The 26,072-nt window shown below is 45.1% G+C and overlaps 1 protein-coding gene across 5 annotated transcripts in view; it reads left to right on the top strand.

The window, feature by feature from the left end:
• Positions 1–26,072, top strand: part of LOC133371852 (voltage-dependent T-type calcium channel subunit alpha-1H-like) — a 229,767-nt gene that overhangs the window by 77,133 nt on the left and 126,562 nt on the right. The window contains exon 3 of one of the 5 annotated variants that reach the window (XM_061599739.1): positions 18,126–18,176. The exons of the other annotated variants lie outside the window; for them this stretch is intronic. Coding sequence (XP_061455723.1) covers positions 18,126–18,170 — 45 coding nt within the window. The 3' untranslated portion in view covers positions 18,171–18,176. Of the gene's footprint in view, positions 1–18,125; positions 18,177–26,072 lie in introns of those variants that run through there. 5 annotated transcript variants of the gene reach the window in all.

Genomic DNA, 26,072 nt, shown 5'->3' on the forward strand with positions numbered 1-26,072 from the left:
AGAATCAGATATTCCTTGCTTTTACATTAGCAAAAGGTTTCCCTCCCTCCACCCCTTCACCAGAGGAGATTTCCTGAAAGGGGAAGATTATTCCAGTGGTTAATATGGAGGTAACAAAATCAAGGAGCTCAGCTCTAGCCTGGGGATAGTCTGATCTGTCAACTGTGGTTTCATTTCATTTCTTACTTTTCCACTGTTAAGTACTCCACATTTCCACATGAGTTTGAGGTGTTTTTTTTAACCTTCTCATGAAAATTCACTGGCATTTTAGTGCAAATATCTTCCAATATGCACATTTTTGTACGCAATTTCCCCTAATATAATGCCCTTTTCGATGATAGTTTCAGTAGTCTATGCATTTTTATGCACACTTTACCCTAGTATATGTATTTGTATGTACATTATTTGGCTGGAGACTTGCACTGCAAAATTCAGAGAAGTGTGAATGGTGAGGAGTTTCAGTTTGCATTTTGTTTCAGCAAGTGCAAATCAGGGAGCTTCATTCTTAAATGTGAACTGAGTGGAATTTCTCTCCCATCCAATAGCGGCTAGTGTCCATTTGAACTGGTGGGGCGGAAGGCAGGGAGCCCAACAGTAGGTGGAGCTGGAGCCAATCACAGGCAGAGCCAACTAATCCTCGTCTTGCTCCCATCCTCCTCCACTCAGCTGAGTTCTGCAAGGGCAACGGTGAGATGAAGGAGGAGGGCTCTGACAGGCAGTGCCACTTCCTGGTCTGGTTGAAAGAAATAAGGCAGGCAGGGGTTGACAGATGGCAGACCGAAGTTGGTGGGGCAGCACCCCAGTTGCCCTAATAGAACAACTCCAGAGCCTCCAACCCTAATGGGTTTTTGAAACTGACAGGACGTTGAAATCGCCTTCGTAAGAGACAGTGGTTGAAGCACTGCTTTACCACCCACTTAAAATGTTATTGGCTCTCCATGCTGCTTTTTACCACCGATAGTTAACCTTGTATCTTAATCAATAGAATTGACAGCCTTGTAATGGTCTGTGAAGTCGTTCCCAGCTTTCTGCTGGAAATGGCTGCACCAGCAGCTAAGCCTGGAAGATGCGATGCTCCCCAGGAACCAGCCCACCACCAGCAATCCTTGTGCTTGAGCTGTGCCCTGAGAACCTTCACTTCTTTTCAAAAGGAGAAAACAAGATTCTAGCCCTTAAGGGTTTGGCTTGAAGGCAAAAGGCCTTCTAGGCCAAGGCCCTGGGCCGAGGGAGGACAGTTGCACATTGCTAAAAAAAGAGGACACGCCAAAAGAGGACCCCAATGTTCCCCTTTCTAAGGGTTCTTTCCTTTAAACCACACAGCTAGGGATGGAGGGGACATTTGATTCCGTTTGCATATAAAGGCAAACTTATGTAAATTTACATAATTGCACTTTCTGAAACAATACACAAACCAAACACAGGGATCCTTTGAAATTGGCACTTCTCTGAATTTTGCAGTGCAGATGTGCAGCCAAGTAACATGTACAAGGCTGAATATACTGCAGTAAAGTCTGCATAAAAATGAGTAGATGACTGAAAATAACTTTTAAAATGCAGCATATATTAGGGGAAAATGCTTTGCAAAAGAAGTGTATATTAGGCAAAATTGCCTGCAAATATTAGGAGAAATTCACGCTAAAATGCTGATACATTTTCATGAGGACTTTTTTTAAAAAAAAAAGAATGCAAACTGATGTGCAAATATTAAAATCTGAACTTAAAATTGGGGGGGAAATGAGAGAAACCAAAACTGGCATATTCTCCCATCCCTACAACAGCCTCCAAGTAGAGGACTATCCTCTGTAAAGCAGGACAAATGGCCACTTTACCTGAGAGTCTCCCCCCCCCCCAGTGGTGGCTGGAGCCCATTAAGACTGGTAGGGCGGAAGGCAGGGAGCCCAACAATAGATGGAACCAGAGCCAATGACAGGCAGAGCCAACTAAAGCTAGTTTTGCTCCCATCGTCCTCCATCCCTTGAACTGGTTGTAAGTAAGAAGGAGGGCAGGTGGAGGCTGGCTGAGAGCAGAGTGAAGTTAGTGCGGGGGTGCCCCACTGGTCCTAATGGACCAGCCTCCATGGCTCACCCCTGCTTTATCGTTATTTCACCTTGCCTAGAAAGGTTGTTGCAGACGTTTTGGCTGTTTGGCTGATGTATATCCCAGACGCAGAAAATAATAAGCCAGAAGGCAGGGGGAGTGGTGATAGTTCTCTACAAGCCCTTGTGCATTTCCTAAGAGGAGCCTGCTATGCCTTTCTGAAGACAAAAGCAACATGAAAATGGTTGAGAGACAGTAAAAGGGTAAGATGTCTGGAAACGTGATAATGGTTCCGCGAAGCATTGGGTTGATGATGTCTCTGCAAGGCTATCCGGCTAGACAAGGGACCTCCGTTAGTCAGTCCGTCTGGCACCTCTCTTATTACTGTGTGGTAGATTGTGGGCTCGGGGAGATACTAGTCTTGCCTACCAAAAGTATAAATGGAGAGAGAAAAAGATGAATTCCTACAAGGCACTGCTGTTGGGTTTCAGAGCAACTCAGTCTTTTTTGTATATTGCCACAATGCGAAGTTGTCCTCACCAAACGGAACTTCGTGTAACTGTGAATCCTTTCTGATGCACGTTCTAAATATTCAATTTTTGTTCTTCTCTGAGCCAAACTGACATCTTTTCCATCACTCGTGGATCACTTTTCTCTCTGCTTTTTACCCGTAATGTGTTTTTTTTTTAAAGGATACTCCGCTTTCCTTTTTATAAAAGAATTGCTTAAAGCAGCTTACAGACATAAGTTCAAATATTAAAAACCAACATAATCGCAACTCAAAAAAATGCAAGTGACCAAACTAAAAGCAGCGGCAAGAAGAACCCCCAGAGCACAGCTGCATCGCAGAGGGAGATAAGCTTAACCACACAGGAACATCAGAAGAGTTCATTTGGGTCAGGCCAAATGCCTGTCTAGTTCAGCATCCTGTTCTCAAAGGAGCCAACCAGATGCCTTTTGGAAGGCAGCAAGTGGGACCTGAATGCAACAGCAGTTATCCCCACTTGTGATGCCCAACTTAGTGCATAGCCTTTGGGGTTAGTAACCATCAACAGTCTTATCTTCCATGAGTTTGCCTAATCTGCTTTTAAAGACATCCAGGTTGGTGGCCATCATTGCCTCTTGTGGGAGCAAATTCCATAATTCAGCCTTTCCCAACCTATGTAGTTTCCCAATGTAGTTGCTGGACTACAGTTCCCATAATTCCTGACCATTGGCCACGCTAGCTGGGGCTGATGGTCATCCAGCAATATTTGGAGACCCAAAGGTTGGGAAAGGCTGCCGTAACTGAACCAGGCAGTGTGTGAAGAAGTCCTTGCTTTTGTCCATCCTGAATCTTCCAACGTTCAGCTTCATTGGATGTCCACGAGTTCTAGTATTATGACAGAGGGAGAAAATTGTCTCCCTATCCACTTTCTCCACACCATACATAAACATCCTGAGCCAGAGACTTCCGCAGGCAGGGTGCTACCGACAGAAAAATCCCTCTTGTACACTGCCACCAAGCTTGCCTCCAAGGGCAATGGCGCATGCAGGGGGAGACACAACAGCCAATCTTAAAGGATGGGCAGATTCACAAAAGAGGAGATGATCCTTTAAGTAGCTTGGTCCCAAATTGTTTTAGGTAATAAGAAGCACCTTCAACTGCACTCAGAAATGGCCTGGAATCCAACTCATCTGATAGCATAATGGTTAAAAACTTATAAAGTCCTAAACCATGGGTACATCAACTGAAGTTGGGTAAAACTGCATTTATGCCAGAATTGTCCTGGGGCCAATTCTGACAGTCAAATGAAAGACATATTGGTGCACCCATTGGAGTTGTTTGGTATCTTGCCCTCCTCCACGGGCCCAAGCAGGAAACAAAGCCTATTCATGCTAGGCAGTGTCTTGGATTGACAGTCTTCAGGTTGTTCCATATGCAGCTCCTTTGTACATGTGTACACCCAAAGTGGTGGCACCCATATCGGGTAGCCTTCTAGGGAGCAACTTGAATGCTTGGGTCGATCCTGTTTTCTAAGAACACAACTACTGCCGTTGCTGCTGCAATGGCACAATTTTTGGGCACGGGTCTCTGTGTGCGAGCATAAAACTCTTCCTGCCGCAATAACGGCAACTGTAACAGGACGGAAGGCCTTGGTTGGGAGGAGCATTGCGAGTTGGACCCTAGAAACCTCGCATGGGCATCAGCACCACGGGCTCAGTGGTAGAGCATCTCCCTTGCTTTCAGAAGGTCCCTGGTTCAATCCTCAGCACCTTTGGGTAGGGCTTGGGAGATAACCCTGTCTGGAAAACATGGAGAGCTGCTGCCAGTCAGTGTAGACAGTGCTGAGCTAGATGGACCAATGGTCTGACTCTGTATAAGGCAGCTTCCTGTGCTCCTCCATTCCTTACTCTGAAAGGCAAAGGCATCAAGTTGCAGGAAGCCAGATTTCGGGTGAACATCAGGAAAAACTTCCTAACTGTTAGAGCGGTCCGACAATGGAACCAATGAGCTAGGCAGGTGGTGGGCTCTCCAACACTGCAGCATTCCAGAGGCAGCTGGAGAGCCACCTGTTGGGTATGCTTTAAGTTGGATTCCTGCATTGAGCAGAGGGTTGGACTTGATGGCCTTATAGGACCCTTCCTACTCTATGATTCTAGGAAGTGCTTGAAAGGTTGCCACACAGAGGAGGGCCAGGATCTCTTCTCGATCATCCCAGAGTGCAGGACACAGAATAATGGGCTCAGGTTGCAGGAAGCCAGATTTCGATTGAACATCAGGAAAAACTTCCCAACTGTTAGAGCGGTACGACAATGGAACCAATGACCTAGGCAGGTGGTGGGCTCTCCAACACTGGAGGCATTCAAAAGGCAGTTGGACAGACTCCTGTCAGTATGCTTTAACATGGATTCCTGCATTGAGCAGGGGTTGGTCTCGGTAGCCTTACAGGCTTCTTCCAACTCTGCGATTCTATGATCTGGTTTACAACAAGGAGCCCAACCCTCATGTTCAAAGGCAGTGAACCTCTAAAAGCCAGGCACTGCAGACAAACAGCCAAGGAGGGCTGCTGCCTTCACACCCTGCCTGTGGGCTTCCTGGAGGCATCTGATTGGCCACAGAGAGAAGCAAAGTGGTAGACTAGATAGATCTGATCCGACCCAGATAGATCTCATCCAAGCTCTTAGGGATGCAAACCCTATCAACAGATATTAGCTGTAGAAGCTGTATGGGACCCTTTCGTTCAGAGCAGTGAACTTCTCAAAACCAGCAAGCAGCAAGACAGGGCTGTTGCATTTCTGCCCTGCTTGTGGCATTCCCAAAGGCATGATTGGCTACTGCTGGGCATCGGAATGCTGGACTCAATGGACTCTGAGTCTTATCCAGCAGAGCGCTTACATTCTTTACAAATCTAGTTCTATTCCCTCCATTTTGTTCCTGTTCATTATTCATACTTTTCTCTTTCTACTTTCTACAGCATCTAATCACACCATGCCAGCCCTTTGATTCCTCTGGTTTTGTTTTCCCTGTCTCTTTTGAACATGATTGTTCACTATACTTAAAAAGAAAGAAAGGAAAGCAACCAACGTTTGGCAAGACGGCTCGCCACTTCTTTGCTCTTGCTTCGCCGTCGGCCTCCTCTGTCTCCTTTTTCCTCCTCCTTTTTTTTTTTTCTGGATAGTAAATCCTTGCAGGGAAAGGAGGTCAATCAAACCCAGGAAGCAAAATAAATGCATGCAAATACGCAGCGCGCCATGATGTAATTGACATTTGTCGGGCGCAGTCCTTGGAGACGTATAAATTGGAGCCTTATTATTCTGCAGGCTAATCACTCATTGTTTAGGTCTCCCAACGCACTTGGATACTTTAATCAGAGAAAATAAGGCAGACTGTGTGTGGGACTGTTTTTTCCTCCCTGTCTTGTTCTTAAAAAAAAATAAAAATGCATGGCTCAAACTTTGCATAGCACATTAAATTGCTGAGCATTGCGCATTTGCAACCGCTAGGTTTAATAAAGTAGAGCCCATAAAAGAAGGCTGAACCAATGGCATCTTTTCTCTTTCTTTCTTTTTTCCTGGAGTGACATTGACAAGTTCATTTCCTGAGTTATTTTACAGAGCTTTTTCTGTGTTCAGAGCCTATTGATCCAAAGGGGGGTAATCATGCTAAAGGCCAATTTGACTTCCTGGTTCCATCTGCTCGGGGCTTCTTCCTTGCTGTGACTTTTTCATGGTGCGGCGGCGGCTGCTTGTGTTAGCTCAGTCGGTTTATTTTGGGGCGCGGGTAAGGTTTACTGACTTCTCCTTTGAAAGAAACTGGGTCATGCCATGGGATGATGGTAGTTCAGCACCATCTGGAGGGCTAAAGGTTCCCCACACCTGCACTAGAGCATGGGTGGAAAACCTCAAACCTAGGGGCCAAATGCAGCCCTGCAGGCATCTCTTTGGCCCTGGGGCCCCTTGCACAGGTCATACCACCTCCCTCAGGCCATCTCTCCTTGGAGTTCTTTTGCCTGGCTGGAATGGGCCCTTGAACTGCATTCCATGGTCTGAAGGCACACAAGGCCAGCTCCCTGCTGAAGCTAAGCAGGGTCAGGTCTGGTCAGTGCCTGGATGGGAGGCTGCCTGGGAACCATATGTAAGCCGCCTTGGGTTTCTATCATTGAAAGAAAGGTGGGGTAGAAATGTAATAAATAAATAAATACTTGTCTGGAAGGAGGATGGAGAGATGCGGGGAGCATTGAAACCGCCAACGTTTGTGTGGCTGTACGGTGCAAAGGCAAGAGTTGCTCTGCCCAGTTTTTCCTCGGGTGTCCCCCAACGCTGTCATCTGGCCCCCAGAAGGTTGCCCACAAGGGGATGTGGCCCTTGGGCTGAAAAAGATTCCCCGCCCCTGCACTAGAGGCAGGCGTGCGCAGTGACCTAGTACTTTGATGCAGACGTGTGGGTCATACGGGTCAGGCACGTTGGGGCAAATTGTGCTTATCAGTGGTCTTCAACGGGTGGATCAAGCCTGATCGAAGGTGGGTTGCAACAGCAGCTCTACCACCATGCAGATATGTGATTTAAAAAGAGGAGTGGGTCCTTGAAGTCATGTTTGAGCTGAAGATGGCTCCTGAGTTTGAAAAGGTTAAGCATAACTGTCTCAGGGTATGGACTGGTCTGGAGGCACACAACGCTACCGCCTTGCTGAAACTAAGCAGGTTCAAGTCTGGTCAGTTTTTGAATGAGAGACCTCCTGGGAACCACAGGTATGGTGCCTTCGGTTCCATGATGGAAAAAAGTGGGATATTAACAAAAGGAAAAAATAAACACTCCTTCCCCCAGCATAATTACACTCTTAAATTTTTTCCAGCATTATTTTAAAACATTGCTACCCCCCCCTTTATGAACAGACCAAAAAGCCATCTTTTGGATGCTCACAAACAGGACATAAAATGGCCAACTCCTCCTATTGTTTCCTCAACCCACCCCCTTCCCGGCATCTGGTACTGTAAGATAGACAGCCTCTGAACACGTAGATTCCATTCTTTGCTCTTCTGCCTTCTGCATGCAGATTGGCCTGTCCACCTGGAATGTATCACTAATCCTTTATAAAGGAGATGAAGTGCTGTTGGATGAGACCAACGGTCCATCTAGGTCAACATCCTGGTTTGTGACCTTCTACAGTCAGCAGAAGCATGCCATCACCTAAGCCCTCACCTGGTTCTTCACAATCAGTAGAACAAAGTGGTGAAATTTTTTGCTGGACTGTGCCACATCAGTCTCTCTCTATGTGTGCATATTTCAAAGCTCCCCTATTTTTATTTTTTTGCTGGGGGAGATCCCTGCATGTAGATAACTAGCATATCAGGGTAATGGGTTCATCTTAGCAGGGCCGGCACCAGGCATGACTGGGCATTTGGGCAACAGCCTGCCCCGGGCCCACAGCACCCACCCACCCACATGTGCCACCTACCACTCCCACTTTGGTGAATGCTGGCCATGCTGTGCATGCATGCCTACCATCAATCAAAATGTCAGTGGGGGCATCCCTAAGGGGCTGATGCATGCAGGCGAGCGTCACAGGCCTATGAGGTTGTAGGGCGTGCCTGAGAGCTCCCTCTCTGCGATCCATGGCAGGGTCAGGAGCTGACACTGACGCAGATCGTGGAGCACTACCCTCCCACCCTAAGGAAGGGCCCTTCAGGGGTCCTTGACCAGAGCCTGACCTGGCTACCCTCTGGCACCAGCTCTGCATCTTAGCCTTTTCCTGGACATGCCCATTTTTTCTGTGTGTATGCAGTGTTTGTTTTTTTTTTAAAAAAAATGGGGGGATTAAAATATCCCTTCTTTCCACCCCTCCTCCTGGTCACCACCCTATCACAACATGGAAGTGGTAGAGTCCAGGAAGAGCTGCACCATGTGATAGTGCAAAGTAGGTGAACTGTCCCTGCCTGCAAAGTGGAAGGCATAACAACTTTGTTGGACTTCTGCAGTGTATCCTTGTTAGCCTTCAGCCTACAGAGCAGCAGAAGAAGGGACCCACATTATTAGGGTGGGTAGGCAAATCTGTCCATTTTGGTTTGTTTCAGTTTCTCATTTTTGCAACCGTAATTTCAGTTCTCCGCATTCCTGCAGCAATTTGCAATTATTTATTATGGTTTAAATCCTCATGAAAAGTCATTATTTTAATGTCTCTCCTAGCAAACATATTTTTATAAACAGTTTTGACTAACATACATTTTTTGCAACCAATGCTCTCCAATATGCATTTTTGTATGTTGTTTTCTGTGATGTATGCATTTCTGTGCACGCTGTCCCTGGAGATATGCATTTTTGTATGCGTTGTTCAACTGGAGAACTGCATCACAAAATCCAGGGAAGTGCCAGTTTCAAAGGATGGCTGTGTGTCAGTTTGTGTCTTGGTACAGTAGGGCCGGATAGGGACCAGGCCCCCGCCGTAAAGCAGAAATCGCCGTAAAGCGGAACCCATAGACTATAATGGAGTGCAAAAATGACGCAAAAACGTTGCAAAACGTCGCAAAAGAGCAAAAATCAGCTTTAAAATGGAAAATGAAAGCCGCCGCATTAGCAGAACGCCGGGAAGCGAAGCTCCGGGAAGCGGGGCCCTACTGTATGAGAAATGCAAATTAGGTAGTCTCTCCTTAAAATGCAAAAACCAAACAAAACCATATTTTACTTTATGACTTCTGCATCTAGCATTGCTCAGATTTCTGCCTTTCCATGCTTACTTTAAAAAATGATTCATGCTATAATTCAGAAATGTGTACTTCAGAGGAGGGCGGGGGATAGTAACCATTCATAACAGTCAGAAATCTATATCCATGTAACCTAATATGTTTAAATGGAAGCCGTTTCATTTATTCAATTTGCCTAAAAAGGATTGATTTAAAAAACGAAAAAGAAACTTCAAAAAAATGCCCAGGGAGATTGTCAATCACCCACTTGCATGTATTGGCCAGAACTCTGGGAGGCAGAAGAAGGTTTCTTTCTACTGAGTGGATTCCAGCATTTATGTTTTGCTTTTTGTCTCTGTAAGTAAAAGTGTGTGTACTCTTGCTTCCAGAACTGTTTTAAGAACTTCTCCTAGTTAGGTTGACCAGTGACATGAGCTATGAGAGGCTCCCAAACTGTGATCTGTGGACCACTGGTGATCCAAGAACAGAGCTTGGAAAAGTTACTTTTTTGAACTACAACTCCCATCAGCCCAATCCAGTGGCCATGCTGGCTGGGGCTGATGGGAGTTGTAGTTCAAAAAAGTAACTTTTCCAAGCTCTGTCCAAGAACTTCATTCAGGTGGTCCGCAGCGCGTCTGTAACACAAGTTAAAAATCAAACAGCATCTAGCACGGTGCAGCACAATTGCGACAACAGGCGGATAAAATCTATCAAGTGGTCCACCAAGATTCTCAGTGGTTTTCAAGTGGTTTGGGGTGGGGTGGGGAGTTTGGGAACCACTTAGCTATGAGATGATCACACCAACAATAAGCATCTTGAGTTGAAACCAGTTAATCTCAGAAGAACCCTGAATCATATCAAAACCGGTCCACCATCCTGTTCTCACAGTGGCCAACCAGATGCCTCAAAGAAGTTCACAAGCAGGACACGGATACAATAGCATTCTCTCACTCACGCTCCCCAACAAATGGTACCCAGAAGCACACTGCCGCTAATATTGGAGATAGCACACAGCCATCATGATGTAGCTGTTTTTTCTCCAAGAATTTGCCTAGTCTTTTTTTTTTTTTTTTTAATGCTTGTCCAAGTTGGTGGCCATTGCAGCCTCTTGTGGGAGTAAATTCCATAGTTTATGCGTTGTGCAAAGACGTCCTTTTGCCTCTCCTGAATCCTCCAACTTTCTGTTCTTATGTTCTCCACTGGCACGGTCTATAAAATGCAATAAACCTGCCTACCTAGTTAAGTTGGCAGTGCCAGCCCTGCTGTTAGGCAGAGTGACACAACTGCCTGAGGCAGCAGATACTGAGGGCTGGAAAGTGGGCAGAGCCCTGGTTGCAAGTGCCATGCAATCTGTCCTGCGCCCCCAAAGCTAGCCAGCCTATTGTTGGGTGCAGTGAAGGATACTGAAGTAAGGTTGCCAGGCTGTTTGGTTTTTGTACATGGAACGGATGGAGGCAATATCTTGCCCCATGCCTTGGTTTCAGCTCTGTAAGTTGGAATGGAGGAGGAGAGGGAAGTAGTGGAAAGGGGACTTCTGGAACAATAGTTCAGTGTTGGAGCATCTGTTTTGCATCCGGAAGGGCCCTGATTCAATCCCTGGCACCTCCAGGTGGGACTGGGAGAGAGGCTAGCCTGAAAATCCTGCAGAGCTGTTGCCAATCAGCATAGACAATACTGAGTTAGATGGACCGATGGACTGATTCAGTATAAAGTACAATCTGCAACAAGGGTCCCTATGTAACAACACACAGACAACAGAAAGGCCCACAGTTGTGAACAGATACTATATTGTACTGAAGCAACATATATGAAAGGGAATAAACAATAATAAAATTAGGACAGTAAGCAGTACGCAGAATTTGACAGAACAATCAGTAAGGCATCCATTTTGACCAAGGAGTTCTTTTTTCAATTATGTCCCAATAATTTTAAGTCCTTGGGAATTCCTTCTTTGGGGAATATGTCCATTTCTTCATATGCATCAACAGCCGATAAGTAATATTTTGCATGAGCGGCTTGCTTTCTTGCTAATAGGCTGTTCACCGAGATGCAAAGAGGATTTTTGACCCAAATTACATTCTCCCATTCTTCCCAGGATAAGAACAGAATCATTATTATTAATTATTCCCTATACAGTACAATTAGAGGAAGGCAATGGTAAATCACCTCTGAATACCACTTACCATGAAAACCCTATTCACAGGGTCACCATAAGTCAGAATTGACTTGAAGGCAGTCGATTTATACTGTACAATATAATATATTTTCATAAATTTGGGTTTTTCTGTCTGTGGGTTGATTCAGTATAAGGCAGCTTCCTCTGAACTGGGGAAATTCTCTTCTCCCCGCTGTTGACGCCAGCTTCCACTCTGCGATCCAAACAAGGACATGGACTGTGACGAGAAGACTTAACTCTTCTTTGAGCAAGGAATACCCTTTTTTTTGTTCATCTTTCTCAAGATCTCATTTGATCATTGAGCCAGCACCGTCCACTTCCCCGCCAGTTTCATTCACCTAACATTATCCTAGAATGTGATTATTATTATTATTTATTAAATTTATACCCCACCTTTTTTTCCATGATGGAAAGCCAAGGTGGCTTACATATGGTTCCCAAGCAGTCTTCCATCCAGGCACTGACCAGGCCTGACCCTGCTTAGCTTCAGCAGGGTGCTGGCCTCATGTGCCTTCAGACCATAGCCTGTGACCTATGAATGAAATAGGGCTCTGAAATTCAGCCAAAGGAGGAGATCCTTCCAATGAGAGGGAGCCCCTGTGCTTTGCCATAGCAATAAATCTTTCAAAATCCAACATCTCTCAGAGGAAGAAAGAAATGAAATAGCATCTATTAAAAAAAGAAAAAAGATTGGGCATTGTGGGTTGACTACCGTCATCCACTGACAGTTAAATAAAACTTTGAGGGCCGTTAATTTTGTGGGTTTGGGGCTATGAAGCAGCTGCAAAAAATCCAAAACTAGTAGTAAAAAGGAAAACTGGAAGAGTTTAAAGGAGGCTGGAGAGATGCCCATGGTGCAACAATAGTCTAGTTTATTCTGTTGTGAAGCTGAGGGATTTTGGCAAAGCCATGTTTAAAGCTGTATTCTTCTCCATCTGAGAGCTGCAGAGCAATCCAAGGCCCCCTTTATGCTGGGCTGGGGGATTGGATAGGATGGAGGTCTCCCTCCGCCCAGCACTGCCAAATCCCGGAATCCAGCAGTGAGCAGGACTCTAAGAGTAAAGACACACTTGCTGTTGTTCTGGCTTCAGTGTGGCTCCACCTACATTTTCTAAATGCGGGGACACATGACGCAAATAAATCTCTGTCCCCTTTTATTCCAAAACCTTGGAAGTTGCACCACGAGGGCATTTTAACTTAAAATCAGCTTCACATAGACGTCAAAACTGATTGGCCATCAACCCTGTTGCCAGTCCAGGTACAGAAATGGGGAAGATTGGATTTGAGATTGGGGAGAATGACAAATGAAAAGAACTGAAATTGACGGATCCTCCTGTCTCTACTTCCTAGTAAGCGTATTCAGGACCTGGAGCTTGAGAGATCTTTCCCTCAGCTAATCAGACCCCGAAATCACTTCCCACAGTCTGGCACTTTTTATTGTCAACAGCCTGTGAGTTGGCACCTGTAAGTGTTTCCCGCCTGATAGCCTCACTCCGTGACCATTTAAAAATGTCCGCAGTTTGTTATACCAAATGACGGAGGTAAGGAATATATGAATCCTTAAGCACGGGCAAGATTTCTCCAGAGAGAAGCACTTCCCGGTGGCTTAACTCCCCCACATTTTTTGCCTTCAACATCCAATTTAGATGGCACAATGTTTTAGAGGAGAAGACGTCTCTCAACAGAGGAATAGCAACGACAATTTAGTGAGGAATCCGGCCAATTTTACTTTTAAAACACTGTTTTTCATCCAGGCGAAGCACGCCACTGTAATACTAGGAATACTTTTAGCCTCAGAGACACAGGGCATGTCAAAAATGTCTGAGAACTGGTTTCCTATTGCACCCAAATGCAATTTTTGTTCATTTTTCTCAGAAATTATTTTAGTTTGACAGAACAAGCAAGGCTCCACACACCAACATTGTATTATCTGCTTAAACTGCAGTGTTTGAGGTGTATACATTGAGGGCACAATACCGTCAGTACAGATGTGAGGGATCTTTGGCCCTCCAGATGTTGCTGACCTACAATTCCCATCATTCCTCACCATTGGTCATGCCTTCTAGGGCTGATGGGAGTTGTCGTTCAGCAACTTCTGGAGGGCTAATGGTTCCACACACACAGGTCAGAGGTAAGCACTATGAAGGCCATTTCAGTTTGGGGGAGAGTTATGCACATTCATGATCTCTTGAGGATATCTCATTAGGGTGGGCCATGTGTCCTATGTTACAGAGGACAGTCCTCTATTTGAAGAGCTATTGGATAACAGCCCTCTCTTTGAAGGAGTCCTTTATTCCAAGGGCAGTCCAGCCTGTCCAGTTGTTTTATCATCATCATCATCATCATCATCATCATATCATTATTATTATTATTAATAATAATAATAATAATAATAATAATTTACCCACCCTTCACCCAGAGGTCCCAGGGTGGGTTATAACAATTTTAAAACACATAATTAAAACAGCTAAAAGCAACCTAAACAACGTCACAGAAAATAAGGTGAGTTCTAAAAATATACATCTCAGGTGTCGAGGGCCAAGGTAAACAGGTGTATCTTCAGCATTCACCAAAAGTTGTACAATGAAGTTGCCAGGGAGTTCCGTAGCCTAGGGGCTACCACAGAGAATGCCGACTCCCGGGCCCCCCCCCTGAGCTTCCAAGGATTGCAGAACTACCAAAAGGGCCCCCTCTGCTGAACTCAACACCCAAGATGGTCTGTAGGGAAGGAGGTGGTCTTTCAGATATTTGGGCCCTAAGTTGTTTAGGGCTTTAAATAACAACGTGAGCACCTTGAACTGTGCCCAGAAACAAACTGACAACCAGTACAGCTGTTTTAAAGCAGAGGTTGTATGAGTTCTAAAGGGAACTCCTGGCAGTAATCTGACGGCTGCATTTTGGACCAGTTTCTGAGTCGTCTTCAAGGGCAGTCCTATGTAGAGTGCGTTGTAATAATCCAGTCTGGAAGTTACCTGAGCATGGAGTACTGTAGCCATATTTTCTCTGTCCCAAAGGGGCCAAAGCTGGAGAACCAGCTGGAGCTGAAAAAAGGCACTCCTTGCCACTGAGGTTTAAAGATAAAGAGCCATAAGAATGGAGAACAGGGGTCTTGAGGTTGCCTGTCAATAGTGAGCACTTGGACAGCAGGGAACGCAAGTCAGCTGGTAACAGTGTTCTCCACCATGGTGAGACGTCTTGTTCTTTTTACGGTAGAATAATTCTTTCTGCATTTGCCTCTATGCACATGGATTAGCAAATATGTGCCTTCTCTTTTTTGTCAACGTGTAAGCGGCTGCCCTGCATCTCATCTTGTCTCATGGAAAAACCATCTCTACCCAAGCAGTTCAGTTTTTGCCTTTTTGGAGGCTGTCATTCTTCAGGGTTCATTTCCCAAATTCTACAGAAGTTAAACCTCTGAGCGGAGAATGCCTCTTGCCCATACATGTATGAACGCAACACCTAGGGACGCTAAGGCACCATGCAATGAACCTTGGGAGGGACCATACCTCGTTGACAGAGCATATGTTTAGCAAGCAGAAGGTCCCAGTTTCAATCCCCCCCCACTTCTCGTATTAAAAGAATCTGGGAGCAGGTAACAGGAAAGTCCTCTTTCTGAGTTAAGACCTTGGAGAACAGCTGCTGGTCCTCTCTGGCTTCTCACTTCTGTATCCAGATGCTTTCCCCCCCCCTTCATTTTCCTCAGAAAATATATTCCTCTTCTTTATAGATGGGAACGGGGGGTGATAGGCCCCTTACTTTTATAGGAGCAGGGTCCCAGGAGGGTCCTTATGTCTTCAGCATCCTACGAGCCAATCAGCATGAAAGGGGGGTGTTAGTCACTGAGAAGAATGTTCTGGAAGCTGTCATTGTCTTCTTTTTGCTGAACCTCAAAAAGACGTACGCTCATCCTGCATTCATTGCTCAACAGAACTCTAAACAAAGTAAGGCACTGAATACAATTTTATTGTGTAGTCTTAGATAGGGGTATGGCTGGGAGGGGGCGTGGCATGCTGTCATAAATGGACCCTGCACTTCTGAATTTGCCACTACACTACTGGACAGGAGGAACATAAAAAACAATTATAGCCAAGACTTGAAATAGTGGGCCTTCATCGCTCATTCTTCCTTGGGGCTTTCCATGTGAATGTGCTAATTTTACTACAAGTCAAAGGGTGGTTGTTCTAACAGCCAGACACCCTGTAAGATCAGCATGGTGCATGCAGATCAGGCCGTCCACTCTCCCCTCCTGTGAAACAGTGCTAGTGGCGTCTGTGCAGAGGCAGTGTTTATCCGTCTTCCTCAGCAATGCCAAATTCTTGGTGCTAGTAGAAAGGTAAACGTTTCTCCTTTGGGCTGACGAGGCCAAGAAGGCTGCACAGCCAAGTGAAGAAAGTGTTTTTGCAATGTTGTGACAGCCGGGTGCCAAAAATATGTAACCATGTACAGTATGAACTTCATTTATCTTCAAGGCCTGAGACAGAGAGTTGTATTCACCGGGCTGTCTCCAATGTTAGTCCTACTCAGAGGAGACCCATTGAAATGACTAACTCCAGTCTGTTTATTTAAATGGGTCTATTCTGAGTAGATTTAGTTGGATAGAACCCTGTCGAGCAGGGGTGGAAAACCTGTATCCCTCCAGATGCTGCTGAACTACAATTCCCATCAGCCCTGGTAATTGGCCTTGCTTCCTGGGCCTGACGGGAGTTGTAGTTTGGCAGCATTTGGAGAGCCATGGGGTCCCCACACATGCCATAGAGCAAATTTGCTGGGGTGTCTCTCTGTTGCCAAAATGATTGATTGATTTCCCCCTCATTTCTCCATTTCCCATGGGGTGGACACAACCTTTAGGGATGGACAGATCCATCCATTTCGGTTTCTCTCAGTTTCTTATTTTTCGCTTCTCTGCATTTTCAGATCAGTTTGCAATTTTTTCAGAAAGTCCATTTGAAATTTCAGCAGCATTGTAGTGTACTTTTCCCCAACTTACATTTTTAAATGTGGTTTTGCCTAGTATAACGCACATGACTTTGCAAGCAATTTGCAAGTGGTTTTCTATGTTGTTTTCTCTAACATACATTTTTGTGCACAATGTAGCCTAGTATATGAATTTTCACACACACCACTTGGCTAGAGAACTGCAGTCACTGTGGTGTAGTGCTTAAAGTGTCTGATTAAGACCCGGGAGACCAGAGTTCGAATCTCCCCTCAGCCATGAAGTTCACTGGGTAACTGCTGGCCAGCCACTGCTTCTCAGCCTCACCTATTTCACAGGGTTGTTGTGAAGATAAAATCAGGAGGACAAGAACCGTATATGCTACCATGAGCTTCTTGGAGGAAAAGCGGGATATAAATGTAATAATTGAAAAAATAATAATGGCAAAGTTCAGAGAAATATGGATTTTGAAAGATAGTTGCGTTCAGCCTGCATATTGTTTTGGGAAGTATGAGCCAGGTAGTGTTAAAATACGAACCGAACCAAATTCCTCCCCCAGTCTGAAGAACCTATCCCTTTATTTCCACCTTTCAGCTCACCCAAGTTGTATGTACAGAACACATCTGCAAAAAGCAAAGTCTACAACATTGCCACACACCACATGCTTACCTGGGTATCTGTGATTGGCTTAACTGCACATTACATTCCCCATTCAAAAACACGGAATGCAAAGCAGCAGCAGTCAGGCTTGAAACCCTGTGGCACATAGCATGAGTATGGTCACCTACAGTCAGCTGAAGTGCACATCAGGCCATCCATTTGACAGCACAGACTGCAGTTTGATTCAAATCGGAGCCACTCCTGCACACTGCAGTCTCCATACAAACCATTCTCCAAGAGTAATGCAAATGTGAATCATTATTGTTCATTGTATTCATATTATTATCTGCAACTGGCTCACTTTGTGCATCATGATCTGCATTCAAAGCACATCACCACACAATATAAACCTCACTGAGGAAGGACATGTGTGTGCATTATTATCTGAAACATCAGCCCTGTGGTTCTACCAAAGGGGGAAAAAATGGAAATGGGCTGCCTTCAAGTCGATCCCGACTGATGGCTACCCTATGAAGAGGGATTTCCCATTGCCTCCCTCTGAGGCTAGTCTTCCCCAGCTGGCTAGGGCCTGCTCAGCTTGCCACAGCTGCACAAGCCAGCCCCTTCCTTGTCCGCAACTGCCAGCTGGGGGGCAACTGGGGTCCTTGGGACTATGCAGCTTGCCCACGGTTGCACAGGTGGCAGGGCGCATAACGCCTGAGCCACTCCCTGTGGGGGGGATCTTTAGCTGGCCCTTGACACCCAGGAGACATGAGCGGGGATTTGAACTCACAGACTGGAATCCCAGCCAGGCTCTCCTCCCCACTGTGCTATACCAGCTCTGTTACCAAAGAAAAGCTTGTGCTATATAACAACCCCCTCGATATTCCTAACAACTTTATTTCAATAACACCTTAGTTCTAAAAAGTTGTTTTATTACTTATTTATCTCTGACTTCTCCTCATGGCCCAGCCCAGACATGATGCATTTTGATCAACACACACAAGTGCACTAAGTAATTAGTACAAATACTTATTAAAGCTGCAGGCAGCAGACACCATCTTAAATGAATTTCCAGAGGGGTAGGCATGTTAGTCCCTTGCCCCAGAGACAACAGCAAAGCTTACACCATAATCAATCTGTCAGTCTTTAAGGTGCCACAAGTCTCTGTTTTATATTTTAAAGGAGCTACTCTGTTTCCTCTGTTTCTCTGGCTTAGGAGGAAATACCTCTTCCAAAGAGGTCGGCTATGATGGGCACTTGAAGAAAGCATGAGTTCACAGAGCAACAATTCCCATCATCCTTAGGAAACTACAGTTCCCAGGATTCTTTTTTGGGGTGGTGGTGTTTAAACATATGGCATCTACACCACCTCAAACTCCTGCTGCAGTTGTTTGACCAACATTTCTATGTGAGACAACCCTAGTAATAGATCACATTCCCGTCTCTCTCAGAGGGGAGTAAACTTGGTTCCAGGGAGCTCACTCGGTTAGGCCTGAAAAGGTTTGGCAGTTGGGGTTTCCATAAGCATCCAAATCTTGAACGCTTTCCATGGGGCTACCCTGCACAAATAAGGTGGGGCATCTGTTTTTAACAGAACAGGGATCTGTTTCCAGTCATCTGCAGGAACTACTTGTCACTGTCCCAAGTTCACTTAACTTGTTCTGGGGCTGGGGAAAATCTGCCAGCCATTTAAATGTTTATGTGCCTTGCTTCCGGGAGCATGGTTTTAAGGTGGATTGACTCTTTTGTGCTTGTTTTACAACTCCAGGGAGGAATATTTCTGTGGGTTGTGAAGGAGTCCGCTCTGAAACCCTGGTGCCTGACCAAACGACAGGCCACTCAATCAGTGCTGACATCTCCTCCCAGCAGCCATTGTAAACTACCTTAGTCTTGGGTTGAGTTCCACCGGGGTTGTAAAACTATGAGCATCTAGAAGGTTGATGTCTAGTAATCCCCCCCCCCCCAAAAAAATAAACCCAGCTCTGGCTGAGCTAGACCCCCAAGGGCCTTTTGGAATGGTCTTTCCAGATGAATGGCAAAATGGCTCTCATATTATTACACTGCAGAAGCTTCCTCTCAAACTATTCTGAACTTATGAGCCCACCGGTGAGAATTTCCTTTTGTGCTCTTTTCAGATAAATGTGACGTTAGAAAAGGGCAACGTCTGCTCATTTATTTGAGAATTTATTTGGGTTTTCATGCCAAACCGGGGAACAGGAAATGCTTGCTTTTCCTTGGGAGCCCCAGCAAACAGTGCAATGCTCCTCCACTCAGATCATGGGGAAAAGCTGATCCTGTGCCTTGGCACCGTAAGAATATAAGGCGACCTCTGCTGGATCAGGCCAATGGCCCAGCTGTTCCACCATCCTGTTCTCACAGTGGTCAGCCAGATGCCCATGGGTCTGCTGAAAGCAGGACTGGGCACAATTGTGCTCTCTCCACTTGTGATTCCTAACAACTCAGAGGTTTTCTGTCTCTGACAGTGGAGGTAGCTACAGCTGGTTCAAAAAGCAGCAGTGCAACTGAAGCAGGGTATCGCCAACATATCACCTCGCTGCAGAAAGAATTGCACTGGCTGCCCATTAGGCTAAGTTCAAGGTTCTAGTTTTGGTGTACAAAACTCTATACAACTTGAGACCAGAATACCTGAAAGATCATCTTACCCCTTATATACCCACCCAGTCACTGTACTCTGCAGGTGAGGGCCTCCTGCAGATACCATCTTATCAGGAGGTCCTGATAAGAAGTGGACCTTTAGCGTTGTGGCATCAATACTTTGGAATCCCCTTCCCTTAAACATTAGACAGGCACCATTTCTGTTATCTGTTCACGCCCGAATGAAGGTCTTCCTCTTTCAACAAGCCTTTTAAGTAGAGCCCTTATCTCAGTCTGCATCTGTGTTGGAATTTCTGTTTAAGATGTTTTTAAAGCTTTTTTTAAAAAAAGATGTTTTTAAAGATGGTTTGTTTTAATTTGTTTTTAAATATGTTTTTAAATAGATTTTAAAGTCCATTTTTAAGATGTTTTAGAGGGTTTTTAGTGTTTTGTTTGCCACCCTGGGCTCCTGCTGGGAGGAAGGGTGAGATACTAATCAATCAATCAATCAATTAACAACATAGCCATTGTGGCTAGTAGCTATTAATAGCCTTACCCTCCATGAATCTGCCTAATCCTCTTGAGGGAGTGAATTCCATAGTTTAACTGCATTGTGTGAAGATTTCCTTTCTTTTATCTGTCCTGAATCTTCCAGCCCTCAGCTTCATTGTAAGTCTCCGAGTTCTAGTGTTCTGGGGTTTTCTGTGGTCGGGCTGTTCACTCGAACTCTCAAGGAAAAGTAAGCATATTCTTAGGACCAAAGTGGAAAGGTGATATGCAAATAATTTTACAAAATAATTAATCAATAAAAGTCATGTTGTGTGGTAAATTTAGAAGAATTCTTACTTCAAGATTTTGCCCAGAATGCATTTTATTTATTAGTTTGTTTACTCATTAGCGAGATTTATATACACCTTAATTCAAAAATTTCTAAGCAGCTTGCCAAAAAAGGATAAAAATCATTAAAAAATAGTGACAAAACACACATTAAAACAGTCGACATAATAAAATGATCCAAAGGCAGAGAAAAATCAACACTTGTTCAAAAACAAATACACATCATAAAATGACTTGTCTTGGTAGGCTTATCTAGGCAAAACAACTTGTACCAGGCATTAAAAACAGTACAACGAAGGCAACCAATTACATAGAAACTATCGCTCCACCCCCAAAAAACCTGTCTCTTAGCCAGCATCCAGGTCTGACTTAGATTCTTCCATTTAGGCTGAGGATTATCGCCTGACTAGGTTTGTCCAATCCTTAGCTAGGACGTATGGTCTCCATGTAGTTCCATCCTTTGGCCAAAGCATGATGGTGGCACACAGACTGAATCCTTCTCCGCCCGAGATTCCTCCCGGGTCACCAGTTCAGGACCCAAGCCAGGCTCATATCCTTTGTGAAGGACTGTTGCTCAGTGGTAGAGCATCTGCCTTACATGTAGAAGGTCTCAGGTTCAACCCCTGGAGTCTCCATGTAGGGCTGTGTAGACAATACTGAGCCAGATGGACTCAGTATAAGGCAGATTCTTGTATTCTTTTCGTTCTTCTGCCCGGAACACTGAGCTGTTACCAGATGATAATGATTTGTCCATAAAGTTGCTCAGTTGCAAGAAAATGAGGAAAGATCGTATGTGTTCTTAAATGACCCACTATCAACATTTATGTTTGATTCTGGGATGTTATCTGTATATTGGATATTGCTGCTTTGTATCAATTGTTTTTCTGTTTATTTATGTGTCTTTTTAGAACTGATGGACTGCTTAATCATAAACATTTCAAAGCGGTGCACAGAAAATACAAAATCCAACAACGGAAACAATTAAATATTTCATTTTATGTAAAAAAAAGAATAATTCAATGAAAAGTGGCTAGATTGGTAAACCAGGAATGCTTGGGAAAATAAGAAAATCTTTAATATGCATCAGAAAATTCAAACTTGGTGACACATGTCTAATGTCATAGGAACACACAGCTCTGCCGTACCCTGAGTCATTGGTCCATTTCGCTCAGTGTCATCTGCACTGATTGGCAGTGGCTCTCCAGGGCGCCAGGCAGGGAACATTCCATCCCCCTGTTTTTCTGTGGCAGCCCCTAAGTTGTGGAATTCCCTCCCTACAGAGGTACATCTGGCATCTTCCCTGTACAGTTTCCAGTGAATGCTAAAGATGCACCTCTTTACTCTGACCTTCGGCGCTTGAGATGTTTTCAGGACCCACCTTATTCCTATGAATGCAATGTGTTTTGATTGCTTTTAATACTGTATTTTACATTTCTGGAACCTGCCCTGGGAACTACTGGCATAGTGCAAGCAATAATGAGAATAATAATACCTGGAGATGCCAAGAACTGAACATGTGACCTTCTGCATGCAAAGCAGATGCTGTCTCACTGAGCTAGAGCAGGGAAGATATCCCACAAAACAGGAACATTTACTTTAACTTCACATGTTTCAGATGGTAGGTGCTTCAGTCCAATTGCTGCAGCCATCCACTTCAACAAGGGAAGCTTTGATTATTTATCTAGGTGACATGAATGCAAGACAGCCAGACTTCTTCGGCTGGGACCCTAGATTAGTGATAGAGCACCTGCTTTCTGTGCAGAAGTTCCCAGGTTCAATCTCTGGCCTCTGGGGTTAAAACATGGGTGGGAAGCCTGCATCCGAGTCTAGACAAAACATATCCATCTAGGTCTTTCAGTCTGGTCCTGGGCCTCTTCTCAGGCTGTTGTGCTTTGTGCTAAGGCAAGGCGAGGTAAAACTGAGGCTGGGTGCAGGGTGGATACCAGACTGACTGAGGCAAGATTAGGTGTAGGAGGGTTCAAGCTAACGCGGTGGCGGCTGCGCAGTGGCGGCTGGTGGTGCTGATGTCAATGCAGCAGTGAATGAGCTCCAGGTCTTAGTCTGAACTTTCAAGGAGCTGTCCAAGGTTGCAGAACCTTGGACAGCTCCTTGAAAGGTTGGATGGAGTTTCAATACCTTGGGCAGCTCCTTGAAAGTCCACCCTAAAACCCGGAGCGGAGAGCCGCAGCCAGTTAGTGTAGACAACACTGAGGTAGATGGGCCAGGGGTCTGATCCTGTAGAAGGTGGCTTCCTACGCCCCTATGAGAACCAGCAGAAATGTGTCTTGGACACATTTTATTGGGAGTGATCGAAATCCGCCCTTCATGATGACAGTGACAGGTGAGATGGTGGAGTGGGGCGATGGCTCAGGTATTTGCAAGAACCAAACCAAATGCTGTCCCTTCTCTGCATGTGGGGGGCATCTGAGGCACCAGGGGGAGGGTAAGCGTATCTAAAAGCAAGAAGCCACTCCTCTTCCGAGGCTTTTGCATGCATCTTGGCCAAGGTAGAAGGCCGTGGCCCATTTGGGGGTGCCTCAAGGGTGTTGAGAGCTGTTTCTGTCTGTTCTTCTTCTCCCTCCCCAGGAGGCTGCGAGGAAACGGAACAAATATAAAACAGGGTCAGGCTATCAATAGCCACAGAAGCCTCTTAGAACTCAATGTGCAGAATAAAATAGGGGTGGGAATGAATGCATTACAAAGAGAACCCAATCTGTCCCTCTATCCCCGTCTATCTGACAAGGTGTGCTAATGATTGCCTGAGCTGTATGTGTTAAGTCAAGGAAACAGTGGTGGCTCCATGTCAACAGGGCAGTGGAATCCACTCCAGGTTTTAGCCTGAACTTTCAAGGAGCTGTCCAAGGTGCTTCTGCACCACTACATCCATTCTCCACTGGAAGCAGCTCTCCAGGTGTATGCGACTGTTATCCACGCAGGACTGTCATTTACACAGTCAAAAAGATCTTGCTGGGGGTATTAAGGGAACATATCTGCTAAAAATTGACATTTGACTAAACTCCTGAGCCAGTATTTTGTATTTGGAAGGAGGGTTTGGGGAGGGCTGGTCAAAGGCTGTGTACATACCATACATTTAAAGCACGTTCCCCCCACCAAAAGAAATCTGGGGACAGTTGTTTGTTAAGGGTGCTGGGAATTGTAGCTCTGCGAGAGGTAAACTGCAGTTCCCAGGATTCTTTGGGATATAAAAAAGGGGTTTTAAATGTATGGTGTGTGAGTATGGTGTTAGGGGGCGCACATGCACCTTAAAGGCTGGCAGGATTTAGGCTTGAGTCCTGAGTTGAAATTGACCATCCCACTTGCAGGCGGCGTTTTGGAGAGGGGTCATTTTAATGATGCGGTTGCAGGAAGGGAGGGGAACCGGCCAGACTAACTGATGGCAGTGGGGGTGGGAATGCTTCTCCTGGGATTTGGTTGCTGTCATTCTCCCCAGAATAATGCTACATCAAGGGTAGGGAACCTTTTCCACCCTGAGGGCTGCATTCCTTTCTGGACAACCATCCGAGGGCTGTATGCCAGTCATGGGCGGAGCCAGAGGCAAAAGTGGGTGGAGCAATGAATGTACATTTCACTTTTGTACAATAGGTTGACTTCTTCACACACATACGCATCCCATTCTATCCTCCATCCAGGCAAACGAGTCATTATCGGAATTCAAGGAAATATTCCAGCCAGCAGGGCATTTTTTAAGGAATTGTTACTGAGCGTCCTTTTTTTCTCTCTCACTCACATGACTTGCTCCTGGAAACCTCTCTGTCGTGTACAAGCCCTGATCTTTGGACTGAGGCAAAAGCGGTTTTTAAAAAAGCATGAATACAGCCTTGCAAATGCATTTGCACAAGTTACTATCCTAGCAAAATTCTTATTAGCCTGCCCACCCACCAGTATATACATGAATTAAAAAGCAAATTAAAATTAAAAAATGTTGTTCATGATCTATGCCCTGCTGAAGCAGAATTCTTATGAAGAAAGAGTGATGATTCAGAGAGCCAAACGTTGCAGTGTAGTACAGGGGAAAGAGATTTTGTTAAGAGCTTTTCCAGAGAGATGGGTGGTTTGTAAGAATCCTAAGAATTATTGTGCAATGCACCCCTATGTTCTTCTGTTTCTGTTAAATGTCACTAACATTTCATACCTCCAGTCAGTGTTTCAGTGGCTTCCAATCTGAATTTGTCTTCTTGGTTCATTGATTAAATGTTATGTCCACACATCCCAATTGCTTTAAAAATGCCTTGCCAGCCAGGCAAAAACATTCAAAGAGGCTGTGAAGGCCACTGAGAGGTGTATCCTGGTGAGGCTCTTGAGGGCTGGACAGAGAGGCTTAGAGGGGCGCATCTGGCCCCCGGACCTGAGGTTCACATCCCCGTGATACAGCATTACTTTGGAGGCACAGAGGCAGGGGACGGTGGCTGCCACTTGCAAACCCTTTCACCCTGCCCAAGTTTCTCCTCCCCCTCCCCATTTAAAGTTGAATGTTGTCCGATTAGGTTTCAGATTCCTTCTCCCCAGCCTCAGAAGTTAGATCTATCCCCCCACACGCATACACAAGCTCAGAATATTGTTTCCATTCTGGTATACATGCATATAAATAAGTGAACAAGAAAGGCCCTGTTAATAATAATGAACGCAAGAACGTCATCCATTTCATTAAGATCAATTATTTTATTATTACATTTATATGCTCCCTTGCTTCAAGGAGCTGATGGTGGTGTACATGGTTCTCCCCCTCCCCATGTCACAACCCTGCGAGGTAGGTTAGGCTGAGAGAGACTATGACTGGCCCAAGGCTACCCAGGGAGTTTCATGGCTGACTGCAGATTTAATCCTTGTCACCCAGATCTTAGTTCAACACTCTAATCACGACATCACAATGTAGCTTTGATATGATTTCACCACAGTTGTCAAAATTGATGGGCATGAGGCAGGGGGCCTTCTCTGTGGTGGCCCCACGCCTTTGTAATCAAAGGCCTATTTGTGCATGAGAGATATTTTCTTTTTTTTGTTGCTCCTTTTAACTAATGCCTTGGAGGATAAGGCTACTTTTTACCTCTGCTGTTGGTGGCAGTACATCTCTGAATACCAGTTGCTGAGAATCACAAGGGGGAAGAGTTGCACTGTTGCTGACAAGAGCTGCACCATTGTGGGAAGAATTGTACTGTTGGTGAGAATCAAACGAGCAGAGCCTGGAAAAGTTACTTTTTTGAACTACAGCTCCCATCAGCCCAGTCCAGTGGCCATGCTGGCTGGGGCTGATGGGAGCTGTAGTTCAAAAAAGTAACTTTTCCAAGCTCTGCAAATAAGAACCAAGTGCTGAACCAGGTGGGCCCTTCCTCTGATCCCGCAGTCAGGCTCTTCTTATATTCTTGTCAGAAACAGGGTTCTATATTCTGGGCTGGATGTGTGTTTTTTAGTGCTGCTGTTTTATTAATGTTGTGAGCATCCTGTAGAAAATCTGCAATGTATTTTTTTATTCTATTTTTGCATTTTATTTTATTCTGCACCATTTTTAAAAATAAATAAATCTGCATTGTATGTTTTTTCCCCATTGGATTTTACAAATGGCCCTACCAAACCTTTATCCATAATCTGATTTCAACTAGGCTTGTGATAATTTTGGAGGCAAAATGATGGTCCTCCCTGACAAGCTAGCTTTCTATATGCAGGGATTTGTTGTTTTATGTTCTTCTTTGGGGGAATATTCCATCAGATGAGC

The sequence above is a fragment of the Rhineura floridana genome, chromosome 17 (genome assembly GCF_030035675.1).
Source record: "Rhineura floridana isolate rRhiFlo1 chromosome 17, rRhiFlo1.hap2, whole genome shotgun sequence".
Lineage (NCBI taxonomy): Eukaryota > Metazoa > Chordata > Lepidosauria > Squamata > Rhineuridae > Rhineura > Rhineura floridana.